The sequence below is a fragment of the Heptranchias perlo genome, chromosome 15, assembly GCF_035084215.1.
Source record: "Heptranchias perlo isolate sHepPer1 chromosome 15, sHepPer1.hap1, whole genome shotgun sequence".
Classification (NCBI taxonomy): Eukaryota; Metazoa; Chordata; class Chondrichthyes; order Hexanchiformes; family Hexanchidae; genus Heptranchias; species Heptranchias perlo.
In genome coordinates, this window is record NC_090339.1 from 63,398,960 (window position 1) to 63,418,424 (window position 19,465).

At 48.8% G+C, this 19,465-nt stretch overlaps 1 protein-coding gene across 4 annotated transcripts in view; it reads left to right on the top strand.

Annotated features, from left to right (window-relative positions):
• fgf13a (fibroblast growth factor 13a) overlaps window positions 1-19,465 on the top strand; it is a 553,665-nt gene that overhangs the window by 166,558 nt on the left and 367,642 nt on the right. For 2 of the 4 annotated variants that reach the window (XM_067997325.1, XM_067997326.1), the window contains exon 3: window positions 6,390-6,614. The exons of the other annotated variants lie outside the window; for them this stretch is intronic. In XM_067997325.1, coding sequence (XP_067853426.1) covers window positions 6,494-6,614 — 121 coding nt within the window. In that variant the 5' untranslated portion in view covers window positions 6,390-6,493. The remainder of the gene's footprint in view (window positions 1-6,389; window positions 6,615-19,465) is intronic. 4 annotated transcript variants of the gene reach the window in all.

The window sequence follows — 19,465 nt, forward strand, 5'->3', positions numbered from 1 at the left end:
TTGATGGAGGTGTTGAAATTATGATGGGATGGGACAGAGTCCTTAGAAACAGATTATTTCCAGTGATTTTTTTTCACTCATTCATGGGATGTGGGTGTCGCTGGCGAGGCCGGCATTTATTGCCCATCCCTAATTGCCCTTGAGAAGGTGGTGGTGAGCCGTCTTCTTGAACCACTGCAGTCCGTGTGGTGACGGTTCTCCCACAGTGCTGTTAGGAAGGGAGTTCCAGGATTTTGACCCAGCGACGATGAAGGAACGGCGATATATTTCCAAGTTGGGATGGTGTGTGACTTGGAGGGGAACGTGCAGGTGGTGTTGTTCCCATGTGCCTGCTGCTCTTGTCCTTCTAGGTGGTAGAGGTCGCGGGTTTTGGAGGTGCTGTCGAAGAAGCCTTGGCGAGTTGCTGCAGTGCATCCTGTGGATGGTACACACTGCAGCCACAGTGCGCCGGTGGTGAAGGGAGTGAATGTTTAGGGTGGTGGATGGGGTGCCAATCAAGCGGGCTGCTTTATCCTGGATGGTGTTGAGCTTCTTGAGTGTTGTTGGAGCTGCACTCATCCAGGCAAGTGGAGAGTATTCCATCACACTCCTGACTTGTGCCTTGTAGATGGTGAAAAGGCTTTGGGGAGTCAGGAGGTGAGTCACTCGCCGCAGAATACCCAGCCTCTGACCTGCTCTTGTAGCCACAGCATTTATATGGCTGGTCCAGTTAAGTTTCTGGTCAATGGTGACCCCCAGGATGTTGATGGTGGGGGATTCGGCAATAGTAATGCTGTTGAATGTCAAGGGGAGGTGGTTAGACTCTCTCTTGTTGGAGATGGTCATTGCCTGACACTAGTCTGGCGCGAATGTTACTTGCCACTTATCAGCCCAAGCCTGGATGTTGTCCAGGTCTTGCTGCATGCGGGCTCGGACTGCTTCATTATTTGAGGGGTTGCGAATGGAACTGAACACTGTGCAATCATCAGCGAACATCCCCATTTCTGACCTTATGATGGCGGGAAGGTCATTGATGAAGCAGCTGAAGATGGTTCGGCCTAGGACACTGATTGTGGGATCTGAAATGAGGAGACATAGATATAAGATTAAATACAAGAGATTTAGGACAGAGAACAGGAGAAGCTTGTTTACACAGAGAGTTGGGAGACTGTGGAATGCAAAACTAGAGTTAGCGTTTGAAGCAGAGACCGTGTCAACTTTTAAAAATGGGTTAAATAGGTGATTGAAGGAAAGGGCAAATAAAAGGATATGGGAACAGGGCGAGCTGATGGGATTAGGATACGGCTCGTGGGGAGGATAAACACCAACGCAAACTGATTGGGCCGAATGGCCTGTTTCTGTGTTGTTATTTGTATCTAGTAAAAGAAAGCTCCTGGGTAAGCATCACTAGGTTAGACCGCACCTGGAGTACTGTGAGCAGTTCTGGGCACCCCACCTTCGGAAGGACATATTGGCCTTGGAGGGAGTGCAGCGTAGGTTTACTAGAATGATACCCGGACTTCAAGGGTTAAGTTACGAGGAGAGATTACACAAATTGCGGTTGTATTCTCCAGAGTTTAGAAGGTTAAGGGGTGATCTGATCGAAGTTTATAAGATATTAAGGGGAACGGATAGGGTGGATAGAGAGAAACTATTTCCGCTGGTTGGGGATTCTAGGAGTAGGGGGCACAGTCTAAAAATTAGAGCCAGACTTTTCAGGAGTGAGATTAGAAAACATTTCTACACACAAAGGGTAGTAGAAGTTTGGAACTCTCTTCCGCAAACGGCAATTGATACTAGCTCAATTGCTAAATTTAAATGTGAGATAGATAGCTTTTTGGCAACCAAAGGTATTAAGGGATATGGGCCAAAGGCAGGTATATGGAGTTAGATCACAGATCAGCAATGATCTTATCAAATGGCGGTGCAGGCACGAGGGGCTGAATGGCCTACTCCTGTTCCTATGTTTCTATGTTCCTACTAACCCTGAATTTTCCAGACACCTCCATGTTTGACAGGAATCACGTCTGATATTATTGTGCATTCCTTGACCATCTGGGACTTCAAACTAATTTTGTTCACTTGCACAAGTGCCAGAAGAAACTGGATAACATTTCATACCTTTTGAGTTAGAATCATAGAATCATAGAATGGTTACAGCACAGAAGGAGGCCATTCACCCCATCAAGCCTGTGCTGAATCTCTGGGCGAGCAATCCAGCTAGTCCCACTCCCCCGCCCTTTCCCCGTAGCCCTGCAAATTTTTTCCCTTCAAGTACTTACCCAGTTCCCTTTTGAAGGCCACGATTGAATCTGCCTCCACCACCCCCTCGGGCAGTGCATTCCAGATCATAACCACTCGCTGTCACCTTCGGTTCTTCTGCCAATCACCTTAAATCTATGTCCTCTGGTTCTTGACCCCTCCGCCAATGGGAACAGTTTCTCTCTATCTACTCTGTCTAGACCCCTCATGATTTTGAATACCTCGATCAAATCTCCTTTCAACCTTTCTCAAGTTGCATGGATCTCAGAACTTAATGGGTTACTTTCCAGATAGAAATGTCCTAAAAGCTTTCTCATTTGTTGCAAATGTGTATATTTTTCCACCAAGAAAAATAGCCTTTATGATGGTTAAAGTCTTGGGAGGAAAACTGTAATTTAGTGATGTACCTGAAGGACGGCTAGGGACTGCTCTGATAGCCGGTCAGCGCTGCCTGCAATCATGAATGGTTTCAGTTTTTTTCTCTCTTCCTCTTCCAAGCTCAGATTTTCCGACATTACTGAGTGGAGAGAAAGCAACGGAAAAGAATGAAAGGTCTTGGATTTATATGGCACGGGATCTTTTACATCCAGCTGTATAGGTAGATCGGAGCCTCAGTTTCACATCTCATCTGAAAGACAGTGGGGGTGGTTTTAGGGGGCAATTGCGGGTGTGTGGGGGCTCTGAAAATGGTGGAAATCCCGCTCGGGTTCGGAAGCCGGCTCCAACCCGCCGACTTCCGAATTTCCCAGGGACCCACCTGTGAGCGCGCGGGCGACCCGTAAACGGAAGTCCCGCCGACAGTTAAAGAGCCAAATGTACCTCGTTGAGGTTCTTAAGGCATTTTTACCTGGGACAGATGAAGGGATCAGAAAGATTTTTAACTTACCTGGACAGCTTGCCCAGCGCTTCTGATTCACGCCTGGTGAAACCAGACTAAATGCACCTACCCTTTGAAACCTGCTCTGATGTCCGATGTCTCCCGCTCCAATGTCCCCTCTTCACCCTCCCAATCTTCCCCTGATGTCCCCCCGATCTTCCCCCCCACGATCTACCCCTCCCCCCCACCGATCTTCACTTTCCCCCCCCCCCACCCCCCCCGATCTTCACTTCTCCCCAGCCCCCCGGTCTTCCAGTCCGGCACCGGATCTTCCACTCTCCACCACCGCCCCCCCCGCCCCGATCTTCCATTCTAGTGCTGGATGACGTCTCGCTCTCTCTCTTTCTCGCCCCCCCCACCTCGCGTTGCAGCTCCTGACGACAGCGAGCTGTCAATCAGGCTGCCGGGTCCGAAACTCAGAGAGGACGTTAATCACCATCAATCAACATGCGATCGCATCGGAAACGGTAAGTTTGGTTCCTGCGGGTTTGCCACGCGCACATTCACCGCACCCACCCCCCCCGCTGCCAACCCGCCGCCATTGTAAAATTGAGCCCAGTGATTCCCAGCAATCTGGCACTCCCTCAATACTGCACTAGAGACACCTGGAAGGACAAGAGCAACAGGCACATGGGAACAACACCACCTGCACGTTCCCCTCCAAGTCACACACCATCCCGACTTGGAAATATATCGCCGTTCCTTCATCGTCGCTGGGTCAAAATCCTGGAACTCCCTTCCTAACAGCACTGTGGGAGAACCGTCACCACACGGACTGCAGCGGTTCAAGAAGGCGGCTCACCACCACCTTCTCAAGGGGCAATTAGGGATGGGCAATAAATGACGGCCTCGCCAGCGACGCCCACATCCCATGAACGAATAAAAAAGGCGGGACTTGATACTTATTGATTAGAAGGCAAGAGTGCATTCAACTGAACCAAAGTAAAATAGTAGTATATGAGTAATTCGAGACACATTTCTGGATACAATATATGAGTAATTTGAGACATGACATGTGGTGAGTGTAGGAGATTTGGGAGGCACAGGTGACTTTGGACCTCTAGTTCCCAAAGCTCTCCACCACTGGGGGTTTTCCTCACCTCATGTCTGGGTCTGTTGTAGACTAACTGATGGAGATTGATTGGTCAACAATCCATTATCATTGTATCAGCGACCACCAGGATGGTAGAAGGTGAACTAAACGGACCTTGGTCTTTTCTCGTCTAGAATTCCTGTGTTCCTAAGTCGTTTAGTGTGGCGGAATGGGAATTCTGAATTCCCATTCAAGTTCAACTTCTTAGATTTACACTTGGCTTCCTTCAACTACTATTATTTACAGAATACTTTTATGAAAAGCCGAAAGCTCCGTTGATCGGCCTCTAAAGACCGAATGGAACGACAAAAGAGCAGACTGGGATTGATCCAGATTGTTTCAAATTGGTATCAGATTTTGAGATAATATTAAAAGTTGTTTAGCCTACAATCTGAGGAATTTCCTTCTTCTCAATCAATGCAATACTTCTCTACTGTCAGAGAGCTGAGGTTCCAAAGTGTAGCAGCACCTCCATTGACAATGGACATAGATGGATAAACAAAAGTTCGATATTTGGTCTGCGCAGTGATTTATTAGATCCCATGCCAATATTTATCCCTCAATCAACATCACTAAGACAGATTATCTGGTCATTTATCTCATTGCTGTTTGTGGGAGCTTGCTGTGTGCAAATTGGCTGCTGCGTTTCCTACATTACAACAATGATTACACTTCAAAAATTAATTCATTGGCTGTAAGGTGCTTTGGGATGCTTTTTCTCTTTATTCGTTCATGGGATGTGGGCGTCGCTGGCAAGGCCGGCATTTATTGCCCATCCCGAATTGCCCTTGAGAAGGTGGTGGTGAGCCGCCTGCTTGAACCACTGCAGTCCGTGTGGTGAAGGTTCTCCCACAGTGCTGTTAGGAAGGGAGTTCCAGGATTTTGACCCAGCGATGATGAAGGAACGGCGATATATTTCCAAGTCGGGATGGTGTGTGACTTGGAGGGGAACGTGCAGGTGGTGTTGTTCCCATGTGCCTGCTGCTCTTGTCCTTCTAGGTGGTAGAGGTCGCGGGTTTGGGAGGTGCTGTCGAAGAAGCCTTGGCGAGTTGCTGCAGTGCATCCTGTGGATGGTACACACTGCAGCCACAGTGCGCCGGTGGTGAAGGGAGTGAATGTTTAGGGGGGTGGATGGGGTGCCAATCAAGCGGGCTGCTTTGCCCTGGATGGTGTCGAGCTTCTTGAGTGTTGTTGGAGCTGCATTCATCCAGGGAAGTGGAGAGTATTCCATCACACTCCTGACTTGTGCCTTGTAGATGGTGGAAAGGCTTTGGGGAGTCAGGAGGTGAGTCACTCGCCGCAGAATACCCAGCCTCTGACCTGCTCTTGTAGCCACAGTATTTATATGGCTGGTCCAGTTCAGTTTCTGGTCAATGGTGACCTCCAGGATGTTGATGGTGGGAGATTCGGCGATGGTAATGCCGTTGAATGTCACGGGGAGGTGGTTAGACTCTCTATTGTTGGAGATGGTCATTGCCTGGCACTTGTCTGGCGTAAATGTTACTTGCCACTTATGAGCCCAAGCCTGGATGTTGTCAAGGTCTTGCTGCATGTGGGCTCAGACTGCTGCATTATCTGTGGGGTTGTGAATGGAACTGAACACTGTGCAATCATCAGCGAACATCCCCATTTCTGACCTTATGATGGAACTCAGCCGTTTCTTGATATCACGTGGAGTGAATCGAATTGGCTGAAGACTGGCTTCTGTGACAGTGGGGATATCAAGAGGAGGCCGAGATGGATCATCCACTCGACACTTCTGGCTGAAGATGGTTGCAAACGCTTCAGCCTTGTCTTTTGCACTCACGTGCTGGACTCCGCCATCATTGAGCATGGGGATGTTTGCAGATCCTCCTCCTCCCGTTTGTTGTTCAATTGTCCACCACCATTCACGACTGGATGAGGCAGGACTGCAGAGCTTTGATCTGATCCGTTGGTTGTGGAATCGCTTAGCTCTGTCTATAGCATGTTGCTTCCGCTGTTTAGCATGCATGTAGTCCTGAGTTGTAGCTTCACCAGGTTGGCACCTCATTTTTCGATATGCCTGGTGCTGCTCCTGGCATGCTCTTTGACACTCCTCATTGAACCAGGGTTTATCGCCAGGCTTGTTGGTAATGGTAGAGTGAGGAATATGCTAGGCCATGAAGTTACTGATTGTGGTGGAATACAATTCTGCAGCTGCTGATGTCCTACAGCGCCTCATGGATGCCTAGTTTTGAGCTGCTCGATCTGTTCTGAACCTATGCCATTTAGCACGGTGGTAGTGCCACACAACATGTTGGATGGTCTCCTCGGTGCGAAGACGGGACTTCATCTCCACGAGGACTGTGCGGTGGTCACTCCTACCAATACTGTCATGGACAGATGCATTTGCGACAGGTGGATTGGTGAGGACGAAGTCAAGTAAGTTTTTCCCTCGTGTTTGTTCGCTCACCACCTGCTGCAGGCCCAGTCTGGCAGCTATGTCCTTCAGGACTCGGCCAGCTCGGTCAGTAGTGGTGCTACCGAGCCACTCTTGGTGATGGACATTGAAGTCCCCCACCCAGAGTACATTTTATGCCCTTGCTACCCTCAGTGCTTCCTCCAAGTGGTGCTCAACATGGAGGAGGACTGATTCATCAGCTGAGGGAGGACGGTAGGTGGTAATCAGCAGGAGGTTTCCTTGCCCATGTTTGACCTGATGCCATGAGATTTCATGGGGTCCAGAGTCAATGTTGAGGACTCCCAGGGCCACTCCCTCCTGACTGTATATCACTGTACCGCCACCTCTGGTGGGTCTGTCCTGCCGGTGGGACAGGACATACCCAGGGATGGTGATGGAAGAGTCTGGGACGTTGGCTGAAAGATATGATTCTGTGAGTATGGCTATGTCAGGCTGTTGCTTGACTAGTCTGTGGGACAGCTCTCCCAATTTTGGCACAAGTCCCCAGATGTTAGTAAGGAGGACTTTGTAGGGTCGACTGGGCTTGGTTTGCCTTGGTCGTGTCTGGTGCCTCGTGGTCCGATGCCAGGTGGTCCATCCGGTTTTATTCTTATTATGACTTTTCGTAGCGAGATTTTACAACTGAGTGGCTTGCTCGGCCATTTCAGAGGGCAGTTAAGAATCAACCACATTGCTGTGGGTCTGGAGTCACATTTAGGCCCAGACCGGGTAAGGACGGCAGGTTTCCTTCCCTAATGGACATTAGTGAACCAGATGGGTTTTCACGACAATCCGGTTGTTTCATGGCCACCATTACTGATACTGGTATTTTAATTCCAGATTTTTATTTAATTAATTGAATTTAAATTCCCCAGCTGCCGTGGCGGGATTTGAACTCATGGCTCTATGGATTATTAGTCTCAACCTCTGGATTACTAGTCCAGTAACATAACCACTGTGCTACCGTACCCTCATAATGAGGTCATGGAAGGCGCTGTATAAATGCGAGTCTTTCTTTCTTTCTCCTTATTGGTGCATCTTGATTACCCAATTAACTGCCCAGCACGTGTATATAAGACACGTGTATTTTCATTTAAAAAATTAATTTTAAAAGTATTATATTTGCCCTCATCGAGGTGAGAGGCGGTGGTGCTGGGGAATGGTACACTTCTCGTTTTAGGAGGTACAGTTTCAGCATCCAGCACTCTGTGGTCAGGTGCAGCACAATAAAGAACAAAGCTCCCTTTACTCTGCCCCAACGACGTGCCTCAGCCACAACCTCAGGTCAAGCAGGTTCTGCGACAGTGTGATATGTTTTTTCCATTTCTTGCACCAGGCATCCTGTGGCCGCTCTCAGGGAGATTGGTGTAGATTTTGAACTCGCTGCTCGCGCGTAAAACTCGCGCTGTGGATTAGCCGCTCGGCGATTTCAGCGGAAATGAAAATTGGACGGTTTCTATGGCGGGCCGCCCATCCCCAGCGCTGGTTTTATATCCCAGCGGTGAGTTGAAAGTCTGCCAATCACTACTGAACTAGGGACGCCGTTCCTTCATCGTCGCTGGGTCAAAATCCTGGAACTCCCTCCCTAACAGCACTGTGGGAGAACCTTCACCACACGGACTGCAACGGTTCAAGAAGGCGGCTCACCACCACCTTCTCAAAGGCAATTAGGGATGGACAATAAATGCTGGCCTCGCCAGCGACGCCCACATCCCATGAAAAAAAGGCCCATGCCCCAATACGAACCGGACTGAGACTGCCCAACTCATTTCACATAGGACTGGAGATGCCAACCCCAATCCAGGAATGTCCTGGAGTCTCCAGGAATGAAAGATTAATCCCCTGGACACTGCTGCGAGCAAAAACCCGGGAGAAAAATCTTTGGGGGCTCTAAAAAACTTGTGTTTTCTTTCATTTTCTTTGAACACTTTTGTTTATTAGTTATAAAAATATTGGAAATAGGGGAGAAAAAGGCTGTTGGGCCGGCAAGGTTGGAGGTGAGAGGTCATGTGATGAAACCTCCAGGAACATGTCCAACCAGAGTTGGTAACTCTACATAGGACCCTTACAGTCCGCAGTTGGAGAGGATTTCAGGTCCACCAATCATGGGCTGAGATTTGAACTCTGGTCCCAGAGCTCAAAGGCCAGTGTCTAACCCATTGCCCCCAATTCCTGAAAGTGAGGCTTTCCTGGAAATAAACTGCAGGCAATCCAGCTCTTGCTGCTGTTCTGGGCCTGAAGCCCTGAACTCCCCCTACTGTCCTCGCCAAGCATATGAGTTGCGTGAACAGAAGACTCTACCAGGCCCTGGGAATCCAGATATTAAATTCTTACTTATCCCGCTGGATCAAGAATCCAGAGTCTCATGGAATCATAGAATGATACAGCACAGAAGGAGGCCATTCAGCCCATCGTGCCTGTGTCGGCTCTTTGAAAGAGCTATCCAATTAATCCCACTCCCCTGCTCTTTCCCCATAGCCCTGAAAAAATTTCCCCTTCAAATATTTATCTAATTCCCTTTTGAAAGTTATTATTGAATTTGCTTTCAGGCAGCGCATTCCAGATCATAACAACTCGCTGTGTAAAAAAAAAAAAATCTTCTCATCTCACAACAACAACAACTTGCATTTATATAGTACCTATAACATAGTAAAATGTCCCAAGGAGTTTCACAGGAGCGATTATCAAACAAAATTTGACACCAAGCCACATTAGGATGTTAGGAGACCAAAAGCTTGGTCAAAGAGGTAGGTTTTAAGGAGCATCTTAAAGGAGGAGAGAAAGAGGCGGAGAGGTTTAGGGCCCAGGCAGCTGAAGGCACGGCCGCCAATGGTGGAGCGATTAAAACCGGGGATGCGCAAGAGGCAAGAATTGGAGGAGCGCAGAGATCTCGGAGGGTTGTCGGTCTGGAGGAGGTTACAGAGATAGGAGGGGTGAGGGTCACGGAGGGGTTTGAGAACAAGGATGAGAATTTTAAAATCGAGGCTTTGCCGGAACAGGAGCCAATGTAGGTCAGCGAGCACAGGGGGTGATGGGAGAACGGGACTTGGTGAAAGTTAGGATACTGGCAGCAATTTTTGGATGAGCTCAGTGGAGGGTGGAAGATGGGAGGCCGGCCAGGACAGCATTGGAATAGTCCAGTCTGGAGGTAACAAAGGCATGGATGAGGGTTTCAGCAGCAGATGAGCTGAGGCATGGAGCGATGTTACAGAGGTGGAAGTAGGCGGTCTTTGTGATGGACGGCTATGGGGTCAGAAGCTCATCTCAGGGTCAAAAAGGACGCCAAGATTGCGAACGGTCTGATTCAGCCTCAGACAGTGGCCAGGGAGAGGGATGGAGTCGGTGACTAGGGAACAGAGCTTGCTGTGGGAACCGAAGACGATGACTTCGGTCTTCCCAATATTTAGTTGGAGGAAATTTTTGCTCATCCAGTACTGGATGTCGGACAAGCAATGTGACAAATGAGTGACATTGGAGGGGTTGGGAGCGGTGGTGGTGAGGTAGAGCTGGGTGTCATCAGCTTACATGTGGAATCTGACGTTGTGTTTTTGGATGATGTCACCGAGGGGCAGCATGTAGATGAGAAATAGGAGGAGCCAGGGATAGATCCTTGGGGAACTCCAGAGGTAACGGTGCAGGAGTGGGAAGAGAAGCCATTGCAGTTGATTCTCTGGCTACGACTGGAGAGATAAGAATGGAACCGGGTGAGGGCAGTCCCACCCAGCTGGACGACGGAGGAGAGGCGATGGAGGAGGATGGTGTGGTCAACGGCTGCAGACAGGTCAAGAAGGATGAGGAGGGATAGTTTACCACGGTCACAGTCACACAGGATGTCATTTGTGATTTTGATAAGGGCCGTTTCAGTACTGTGGCGGGGCGGAAACCTGATTGGAGGGATTCAAACATGGAGTTGCTGGAAAGATGGGCACGGATTTGGGAGGTGACAACATGTCCAAGGACTTTGGAGAGGAAAGGGATGTTGGAGATGGGGCAACAGTTTGCAAGGACAGAGAGGTCAAGGGTGGGTTTTTTGAGGAGGGGTGTGATGGCGGCAGATTTGAAAGGGAGGGGGACAGTACCTATGGAGAGGGAACCATTAACAATATCAGCTAACATAGGGGCCAGGAAGGGAAGTTTGGTGGTCAGCAGTTTAGTGGGAATAGGGTCGAGGGAGCAGGAGGTGGGTCTCATGGTCGAGGTGAGCTCGGAGAGGGCATGAGGGAGATAGGAGAGAAACTAGAGAAAGATGCGAGTTCAGGGCGAGGGCAGGGGGGAACCATAGGGAAAGTTTGGCTCGGTGGGCTAGGGGAAGTGCTGGGAAGTGGCAGAGGCAGCTGAACGGATGTTCTCAATCTTAGTGACCAAGAATTCCATGAGCTCCTCGCACTTGTTGTTGGAGGTGGGGGGAGGGCGGGATGCAGGGGAGAGGGGTTTAAGAAGATGGTTTGTAGTGGCGAAGAAAAGCCGGGGGTTATCTTTTGCATTCCAGGATGATCCTGGAATAGTGAGCAGTTTTGGCAGAGGAGAGCCGGACCTGATAGTGCTTTATGTGGTCCAGCCAGATCTGGCGATCAATGGCTAAACCAGTTGTCCACCATAAATGTTCATTCCCCCTGGCCCTCATGTCCACTCCCTTGGACTTAAGGGAGTGGACATGAGGGCCAGGGGGAATGATCAGGGTGAGACAGAGTAATGGTTTTAGTGGGGACACGGGTATCAAAGGTGGAGGTGAGGGTGTGATTGAGCAGATCGGTAGCTGCAGAAATGTCGTGGTGAATGGAGGGCCAAAGGCTGGATGGTTGGTAATTTGAAAATGCCGTTGTGAGTGACCTGGGGGAGAGTTTTTTCCAGGGGAGAATACAGAAGGAAGTGGGGTTGGGAAGGGGAAGGGGGATATGGGTGGAGAGGGATACAAGGAAGTGATCAGAGTTGGCCTTATCCGTGATTGACATGATGGGAGTAGAGAGGTCATGTGAGATGGCAGGGTCGCGGGAATGGCCGTGAATATGGGTAGGGGGGTTTATATGAAGGGAGAGATTAAGGGAGGATAGGAGGGCAGTGAACTCAGAGCAATGATGAGTTTAGAAGGAGGTTGAAATCACCGGGGATGAGAAGTCGCTCGGTGCAGAGGCTGAGTGAGGAAAGCAGTGAAGATATCTCACTGAGTAACTTGCCATGGTGGGCAGTCGAGAACGAGGATTTTAAACAAACCATCTTCTTAAACCCCTCTCCCCTGCCCTCACCTCTGGTTCTTTTGCCAATTATCTTAAATCTGTGCCCTCTGGTTACCGACCCTTCTGTCATTGGAAACAATTTCTCCTTATTTACTCTATCAAAACTCCCCTCAACCTTCTCTGCTCTAAGGAGAACAATCCCAGCTTCTCCAGTCTCTCCACATAACTGAAGTCCCTCATCCCTGGTACCATCCTAGTAAACCTCCTCTGCACCCTCTCTAAGGCCTTGACATCCTTCCTAAAGTGCAGTGTTCAGAATGGGACACAATACTCCAGCTGGGACCTAACCAGTGATTTATAAAGGTTTAGCATAACTTCCTTGCTTTTATACTCTATGCCTCATAAGTGAAACATCAATTAAAAACACTCAATTACATTTCCGCTGGTTCATTGAAAACTCTTGCAGACAATTGAGAATGTAATCGATAATGGGAGTGCATGTAATTAACCTTACACTCCAGGCAGGTTTAAAACAATTTTGATCTGTGAACTCGTGTCTGCTCGCAGAAGTATCTTCTCTTCCAATAACTGTTCTATAAATTTATACCCATTGCAGATGCTGTGACCAGTGGTTTGAGAGTACGTTCCCAATGGTCCTTTCATATACTCGAAGTATAGTGAGAAGAAGTTAAGAAACCGAGGAATTAATATTAGTTTATGGTACATTAGTCTATAATGGTTAAAAACTAACACTACAAGGATAATTGGAGGGTCGCTGGTCAGTGAAACATTGAATCCGGTTCTGTTCAGTATAGCTCCAAAAAGACATAACTACTACCACAACCACAACTTGCATTTATATAGCGCCTTTAACATCGTAAAACTTCCCAAAGCACTTCGCCGAGCCACATAAAGAGATATTAGGACAGGTGACCAAAAGCCTGGTCAAAAAGGTAGGTTTTAAGGAGCGTCTTAAAGGAGGAGGGAGAGAGAGGTGGAGAGGCGGAGAGGTTTAGGGAGGGAATTCCAGAGTTTAGGGCCCAGTCAGCTGAAGGCACGGCCGCCGATGGTGGAGTGATGGAAATCGGGGATTCGCAAGGAGCCAGAATTGGAGGAACGCAGAGATCTCGGAGGGTTGTAGGGGCTGGAGGGGGTTATAGAGATAGGGAGGGGCGAGGCCATGGAAGGATTTGAAAACAAGGATGAGAATTTTAAAATCCTGGACTGGGATCCACTGTAGGTCCAGCGAGCACAGTGGGTGATGGGTAAATGGGACTTGGTGCGAGTTAGGATACGGGCAGCAGAGTTTTGGATGAGCTGAAGTTTATGGAGGGTGGAAGATGGAAGACCGGCCAGGAGAGCATAAGGCAGGAAAAACCCGTTTGCAATATTTTTTGATTAATACATTCAAATGACATTCTTCCATCCCCCCACACCCCCGTCACAGTCAGTAAACCCCCCCACCCCTCCCCGTCACAGTCTGTAAACCCCCCCACCCCCGTCACAGTCAGTAAACCCCCCCCACCCCACCCCCGTCACAGTCTGTAAACCCCCCCACCCCCGTCACAGTCAGTAAACCCCCCCACCCCCGTCACAGTCAGTAAACCCCCCCACCCCCGTCACAGTCAGTAAACCCCCCCACCCCTCCCCGTCACAGTCTGTAAACCCCCCCACCCCCGTCACAGTCAGTAAACCCCCCCCACCCCACCCCCGTCACAGTCTGTAAACCCCCCCACCCCTCCCCGTCACAGTCTGTAAACCCCCCCACCCCCGTCACAGTCTGTAAACCCCCCCACCCCCGTCACAGTCAGTAAACCCCCCCACCCCCGTCACAGTCTGTAAACCCCCCCACCCCCGTCACAGTCAGTAAACCCCCCCACCCCCGTCACAGTCAGTAAACCCCCCCACCCATCCCCGTCACAGTCTGTAAACCCCCCCACCCCCGTCACAGTCAGTAAACCCCCCCACCCCCGTCACAGTCAGTAAACCCCCCCACCCCCCGTCACAGTCAGTAAACCCCCCCACCCCCCGTCACAGTCTGTAAACCCCCCCACCCCCGTCACAGTCTGTAAACCCCCCCACCCCCGTCACAGTCAGTAAACCCCCCCACCCCCCGTCACAGTCAGTAAACCCCCCCACCCCCGTCACAGTCAGTAAACCCCCCCACCCCCCGTCACAGTCAGTAAACCCCCCCACCCCCGTCACAGTCAGTAAACCCCCCCACCCCCCGTCACAGTCAGTAAACCCCCCCACCCCCCGTCACAGTCAGTAAACCCCCCCACCCCCGTCACAGTCAGTAAACCCCCCCACCCCCGTCACAGTCTGTAAACCCCCCCACCCCCCGTCACAGTCTGTAAACCCCCCACACCCCCGTCACAGCCGATAAACCTTATTCATCTCAAAATAGCGAACAGAAATGTCGAATTAATGTGTTGAGCATTTATCAGCTGACTCAGCAACAGGCACTTCTAACCTGTTAATTCTTGGAGACCTTCAGAGCAGCGCCGTAAACCTCCCCCACACCCCCTCTCTCCCCCACACCCCCTCTCTCCCCCACACCCCCTCTCTCCCCCACACCCCCTCTCTCCCCCACACCCCCTCTCTCCCCCACACCCCCTCTCTCCCCCACACCCCCTCTCTCCCCCACACCCCCTCTCTTCCCCACCTTCCCCACCTTCCCCACCTCGCCCCGCTCCCACTCCCCCCGTCACAGTCTGTAAACCCCCCCCCACCCCCGTCACAGTCTGTAAAACCCCCACCCCCGTCACAGTCTGTAAAACCCCCCCCCACCCCCGTCACAGTCTGTAAACCCCCCCACCCCCGTCACAGTCTGTAAACCCCCCCCCACCCCCGTCACAGTCTGTAAAACCCCCCCCCACCCCCGTCACAGTCTGTAAAACCCCCACCCCCGTCACAGTCTGTAAAACCCCCACCCCTGTCACAGTCTGTAAAACCCCCACCCCCGTCACAGTCTGTAAAACCCCCCCCCCACCCCCGTCACAGTCTGTAAAACCCCCCCACCCCCGTCACAGTCTGTAAAACCCCCACCCCCGTCACAGTCTGTAAAACCCCCCCCCCACCCCCGTCACAGTCTGTAAAACCCCCCCCCACCCCCGTCACAGTCTGTAAAACCCCCCCACCCCCCCCCATCACTATCTGTAAACCCCCCCCACCCATCCCCCACCTCCTCAGTCATGATGCTGAAGGCTGAGGTTAGAAAATACTGGTGACATTGGCGAGTGAATGTTTATCGCACTCGTGTGACCTCCCCTCTCTGTTTTAACGCTGGTCTTTACCTGTTTTCTTTAAGTGGGTTTAACTCCTCGACTATTCACCAGAATGATACCGGGGCTAAGAGGGTTAAATGATGAGGACAGGTTGCATTGACTAGGCCTGTATTCCTTGAGTTTAGAAGGTTAAGGAGTGATCTAATTGAGGTGTTTAAGATGGTTAAAGGATTTGATAGGGTGGATGGAGAGAAACTATTTCCTCTGGTGGGAGAGTCCAGAACAAGGGGGAATAACCTTAAAATTAGAGCGAGGCCGTTCAGGGGTGATGTCAGGAAACACTTCTTCACACAAAGGGGAGTGGAAATCTGGAACTCTCTCCCCCAAAAATGCTGTTGAGGCTGGGGGTCAATTGAAAATTTCAAAACTGAGATTGATCGATTTTTGTTGGGTGAGGGGGATTAAGGGTTAGGGAACCAAGGCGGGTAAATGGAGTTAAGATACAGATCTAATTGAATGGTGGAACAGGCTCGAGGGGTTGAATGGCCTCCTCCTGTTTCTCTGTATTAAATCCAGATAATAGATAGATAGCCTCAGCTTTTAATTCACATCGATTGAACTGGGGATAACGTACAAAGTATATTTACTGGATAGAGTAAGAAATGAAATAATGAGAATATACGGCTTTAAATAAATGTAATATCGTTCGTTACAATAAAAAACATGATTGATTTCAAATTGTTTTGTTAATATGCATCTGGAAATATAGCCATCTAATTTTAAACTGAGAAATCTGGTACTGAAACCTGCAATAATACACTGCAAGGTTCCATAGAAAACTCCAGACGGTATATGAAGTTTTGCTGATGTGAACAAATAAGTTAGCTCAAGACACGATTATAGAATCATAGAATCATACAGCGCAGAAGGAGGCCATTCGGCCCATTGTGCCTGTGCCGGCTCTTTGAAAGAGCTATCCAATTAATCCCACTCCCCCTGCTATTTCCCCATAGCCCTGCAAATTTTTTCCATTTTAAGTATATATCCAATTCCCTTTTGAAAGTCGTAAACAATTTTACAACACCAAGTTATAGTCCAGCAATTTTATTTTAACTTCACAAGCTTTCGGAGGCTTCCTCCTTCCTCAGGTAAATGTTTGAAAGTAAGTCATTATTGAACAATCCCCAGCTTCTCCAGCCTCTCCACATAACTGAATTCCCTCCTACCTGGTACCATTCTGGTAAATCTCCTCTGTACCCTCTCCAAGGCCTTGACATCCTTCTTAAAATGTGGTGCCCAGAATTAGACACAATACTCCAGCTGAGGCCTAACTAGTGATTTATAAAGCTTTAACATAACTACCTTGCTTTTGTATTCTATGCCTTTATTTATAAAGCCAAGGATCCCTGATGCTTTTTTAACAGCTTCATTAGCTTGTCCTGCCACCTTCAAAAATTTGCCTATGTGCAAAAATTGATCTCTCTGTTCCTACGCACCCTTTAAAATTGTACCATTTAGTTTATATTGCCTCTCCTCATTCTTCCAAAATGCATCATTTCACACTTCTCTGCATCAAATTTCATCCGCCATGTGTCTGCCCATTTCATCAGTCTGTCTGTGTCCTCCTGGAGTCTGTTACTATCCTCGAGATTATTCAGCAGCCACAAGAAACCTCATCAGCCTCCTCCTTTGGATATTTTATTAATGCTCTAATGAAGCTTTGAGAATGTGTCACATTTCGTAGAAGTCTTAAAGCCCCTTTACGTACAGAGAGCAGGCTGTGAGTTGGTACTTGGTATCATTTTAGGAAATGTACTTATCCAGGAGCAGCATGGAGCACTTATCTTGAACCACTTATTCTTTGAACGCGATATATTACATTATAGCTGTTGGTGATATTTTCAGATGAAAGCACATTCCTGTCTGCACTAATCTAATGCAGGCTTTAGCCGCTTAATTTTAAATGGCTTAACCCTTCCAATAATACAGGAATGTCGCACAGTGTCTCTCCACTATTATCAGCAACTGTACGTTCTTGGCTTCTAACTTTGTGGCACTGCAATAACCCTTCACATCAAAGCACTGCAGTAAACCAGAGTCCGGAGCAGACCAGAGTCCGGAGCAGGCCAGAGTCCGGAGCAGACCACGGTGTCTGTGGGGGGAACCGGCCAGTTAACATTCCGAGTGCAGACCCTTCAAAACCATTCCACAACCCATGGGTTGTTGGGGCCATGCGATAATATCAGATAACCTGCCTTAAACAAACTCATTATCATCACCCAGAAACAGCCCTTCGTGTACTCTGTGGGTTCTGAAGGAGCGTCTGCACTCGAAATGTTGGGGCCGATTTTAACTCTGCTCACCCGGCAGGAATCGGGCTGGCGGGTAGTTGCAAGAAAGAAAGAACTTGCATTTATATAGCGCCTTTCAAGACCTCAGGATGTCCCAAAGCGCTTTACAGCCAATTAAGTACTTTTGAAGTGCAGAAACTGTCAATGTGGGAAACATAGCACCCAATTTGCGCACAGCAAGATCCCACAAACAGCAATGAGATAAAGACCAGATGATCTGTTTTAGTGATGTTGGTTGATAGTTAAATATTGGCCAGGACACCAGGGTGAACTCCCCTGCTCTCCTTCGAATAGTGCCATGAGATCTTTTACGTCCACCTGAGAGGGCAGACGGGGCCTCAGTTTAAGGTCTCAACCAAAAGACGGCACCTCCCATGGTGCAGCACTCCCTCGGTACTGCTCTGAAGTGTCAGCCTAGATTATGGGCTCAAATCTCTGGAGTGGGATTTCAACCCTTGACTTTCTGACTCAGAGTCGAGCGGGCTAATCACTGAGTCACGGCTGACAGAAGTTGAAAAAGAACAACAACAAATTGCATTTATATAGCGCCTTTAATGAATTAAAGTGTCTCAAGGTGCCTCACAGGAACATTATCAAACAAAATTTAATATTGAGCCTCATAAGGAGATATTAGGACAGGTGACCCCAAAAGCTTGGTCAAAGTGCCTTAAAGTAGGAGAATTGTAAACAATTTTACAACACCAAGTTATAGTCCAGCAATTTTATTTTAAATTCACAAGCTTTCAGAGGCTTCCTCCTTCGTCAGGTGAACGATGTGAAAAAAATCACCTGACGAAGGAGGAAGCCTCCGAAAGCTTGTGAATTTAAAATAAAATTGCTGGACTATAACTTGGTGTTGTAAAATTGTTTACAATTGTCAACCCCAGTCCATCACCGGCATCTCCACATCATGACTACCATCGACACCTTAAAGTAGGAGAGGTAGAGAGGTGGAGAGGTTTAGAGAGGGATTTGCAGAGCTCAGGGTCCAGGCAGCTGAAGGCACGGCCGCCAATGGTGGAGTGATAAAAATCGGGAATGCGCAAGAGGTCAGAATTTGAGGAATCAACAGCAGCATTAGTGTCATGACAGGTGTAGGGCCAGAAGAAGAGAGATCCGGGAGTTACGATTGCCCCGTGAATGACTTCAACAGTGCACAACCGGTTACAGTTACCTGGATTCACCGACTTAGAACTGGTGCCTTAAAGGGACAGGCTAACAACAGTGAAATATCAGAACCGCATTCCAGACCCCAGAATACCCCAAAGCAAGTCCACAGGAGATTCACTGGCTTAATAGAAATGTTAACTCATCTAATGTCCCACTCATTCCTCATATTTAGCCCCAGTGAAACGCAACCCCACTGGCACCAGTGTTCATTGTGCTGTTTTGGTTATGGTAGTGGACTAGTAATCGAGAAATGGTCCACTGAATTTGAGTTCAAATCTCATCATGGAAGTTTGAGGATTTGAGTTCATTTTTTTTTAAAGTCTAGAAATAAAAACTTGGAATCAGTAAAAGTGACCATGAAACTGTCGTTAAAAAACCCAATTGGTTCACTAATGTCCTTTTGGGAAGGAAATCATTATCCCATCTGGCCTATATGTGACTCCAGTCTGACACCAACGTGGTTGACTCTTAACTGCTTGTGGCCTAACAAGCCACTCAGTTGTACAAAACCACTCCCCCCTCAGGGCAACTCGGGGATGGGCAATAAATTCCAGCTTTGCCAGCGATGCCGAGAATCAATAATAAAACAATGCCAATTATCTGGAATTCAGCAGTTGGACATTGAGTTTGAAGGGGTAGCTGGGACTAGCAGTGCTGTACATTAGTACATTGGCAGCAATGTAACAGCAACTGATACACAACCGACATTTTACACTTTTTATGGTTGAGAGAGCTTCTGTTTTCTGTTCTTGCAAAGTAATTGGTGGTCAGTAACTGGTAAGCAGAGCTCTGGGCAGGTGTTTAACTGTAGGGGCTTTGATTTCCCTGATACAAGAGCGGTGTGAGAACAGTTATCCTTAACTGCCCGCTGGCACTATTTCTCAGAAACAGCGCCCCCCACCGTCCTGTT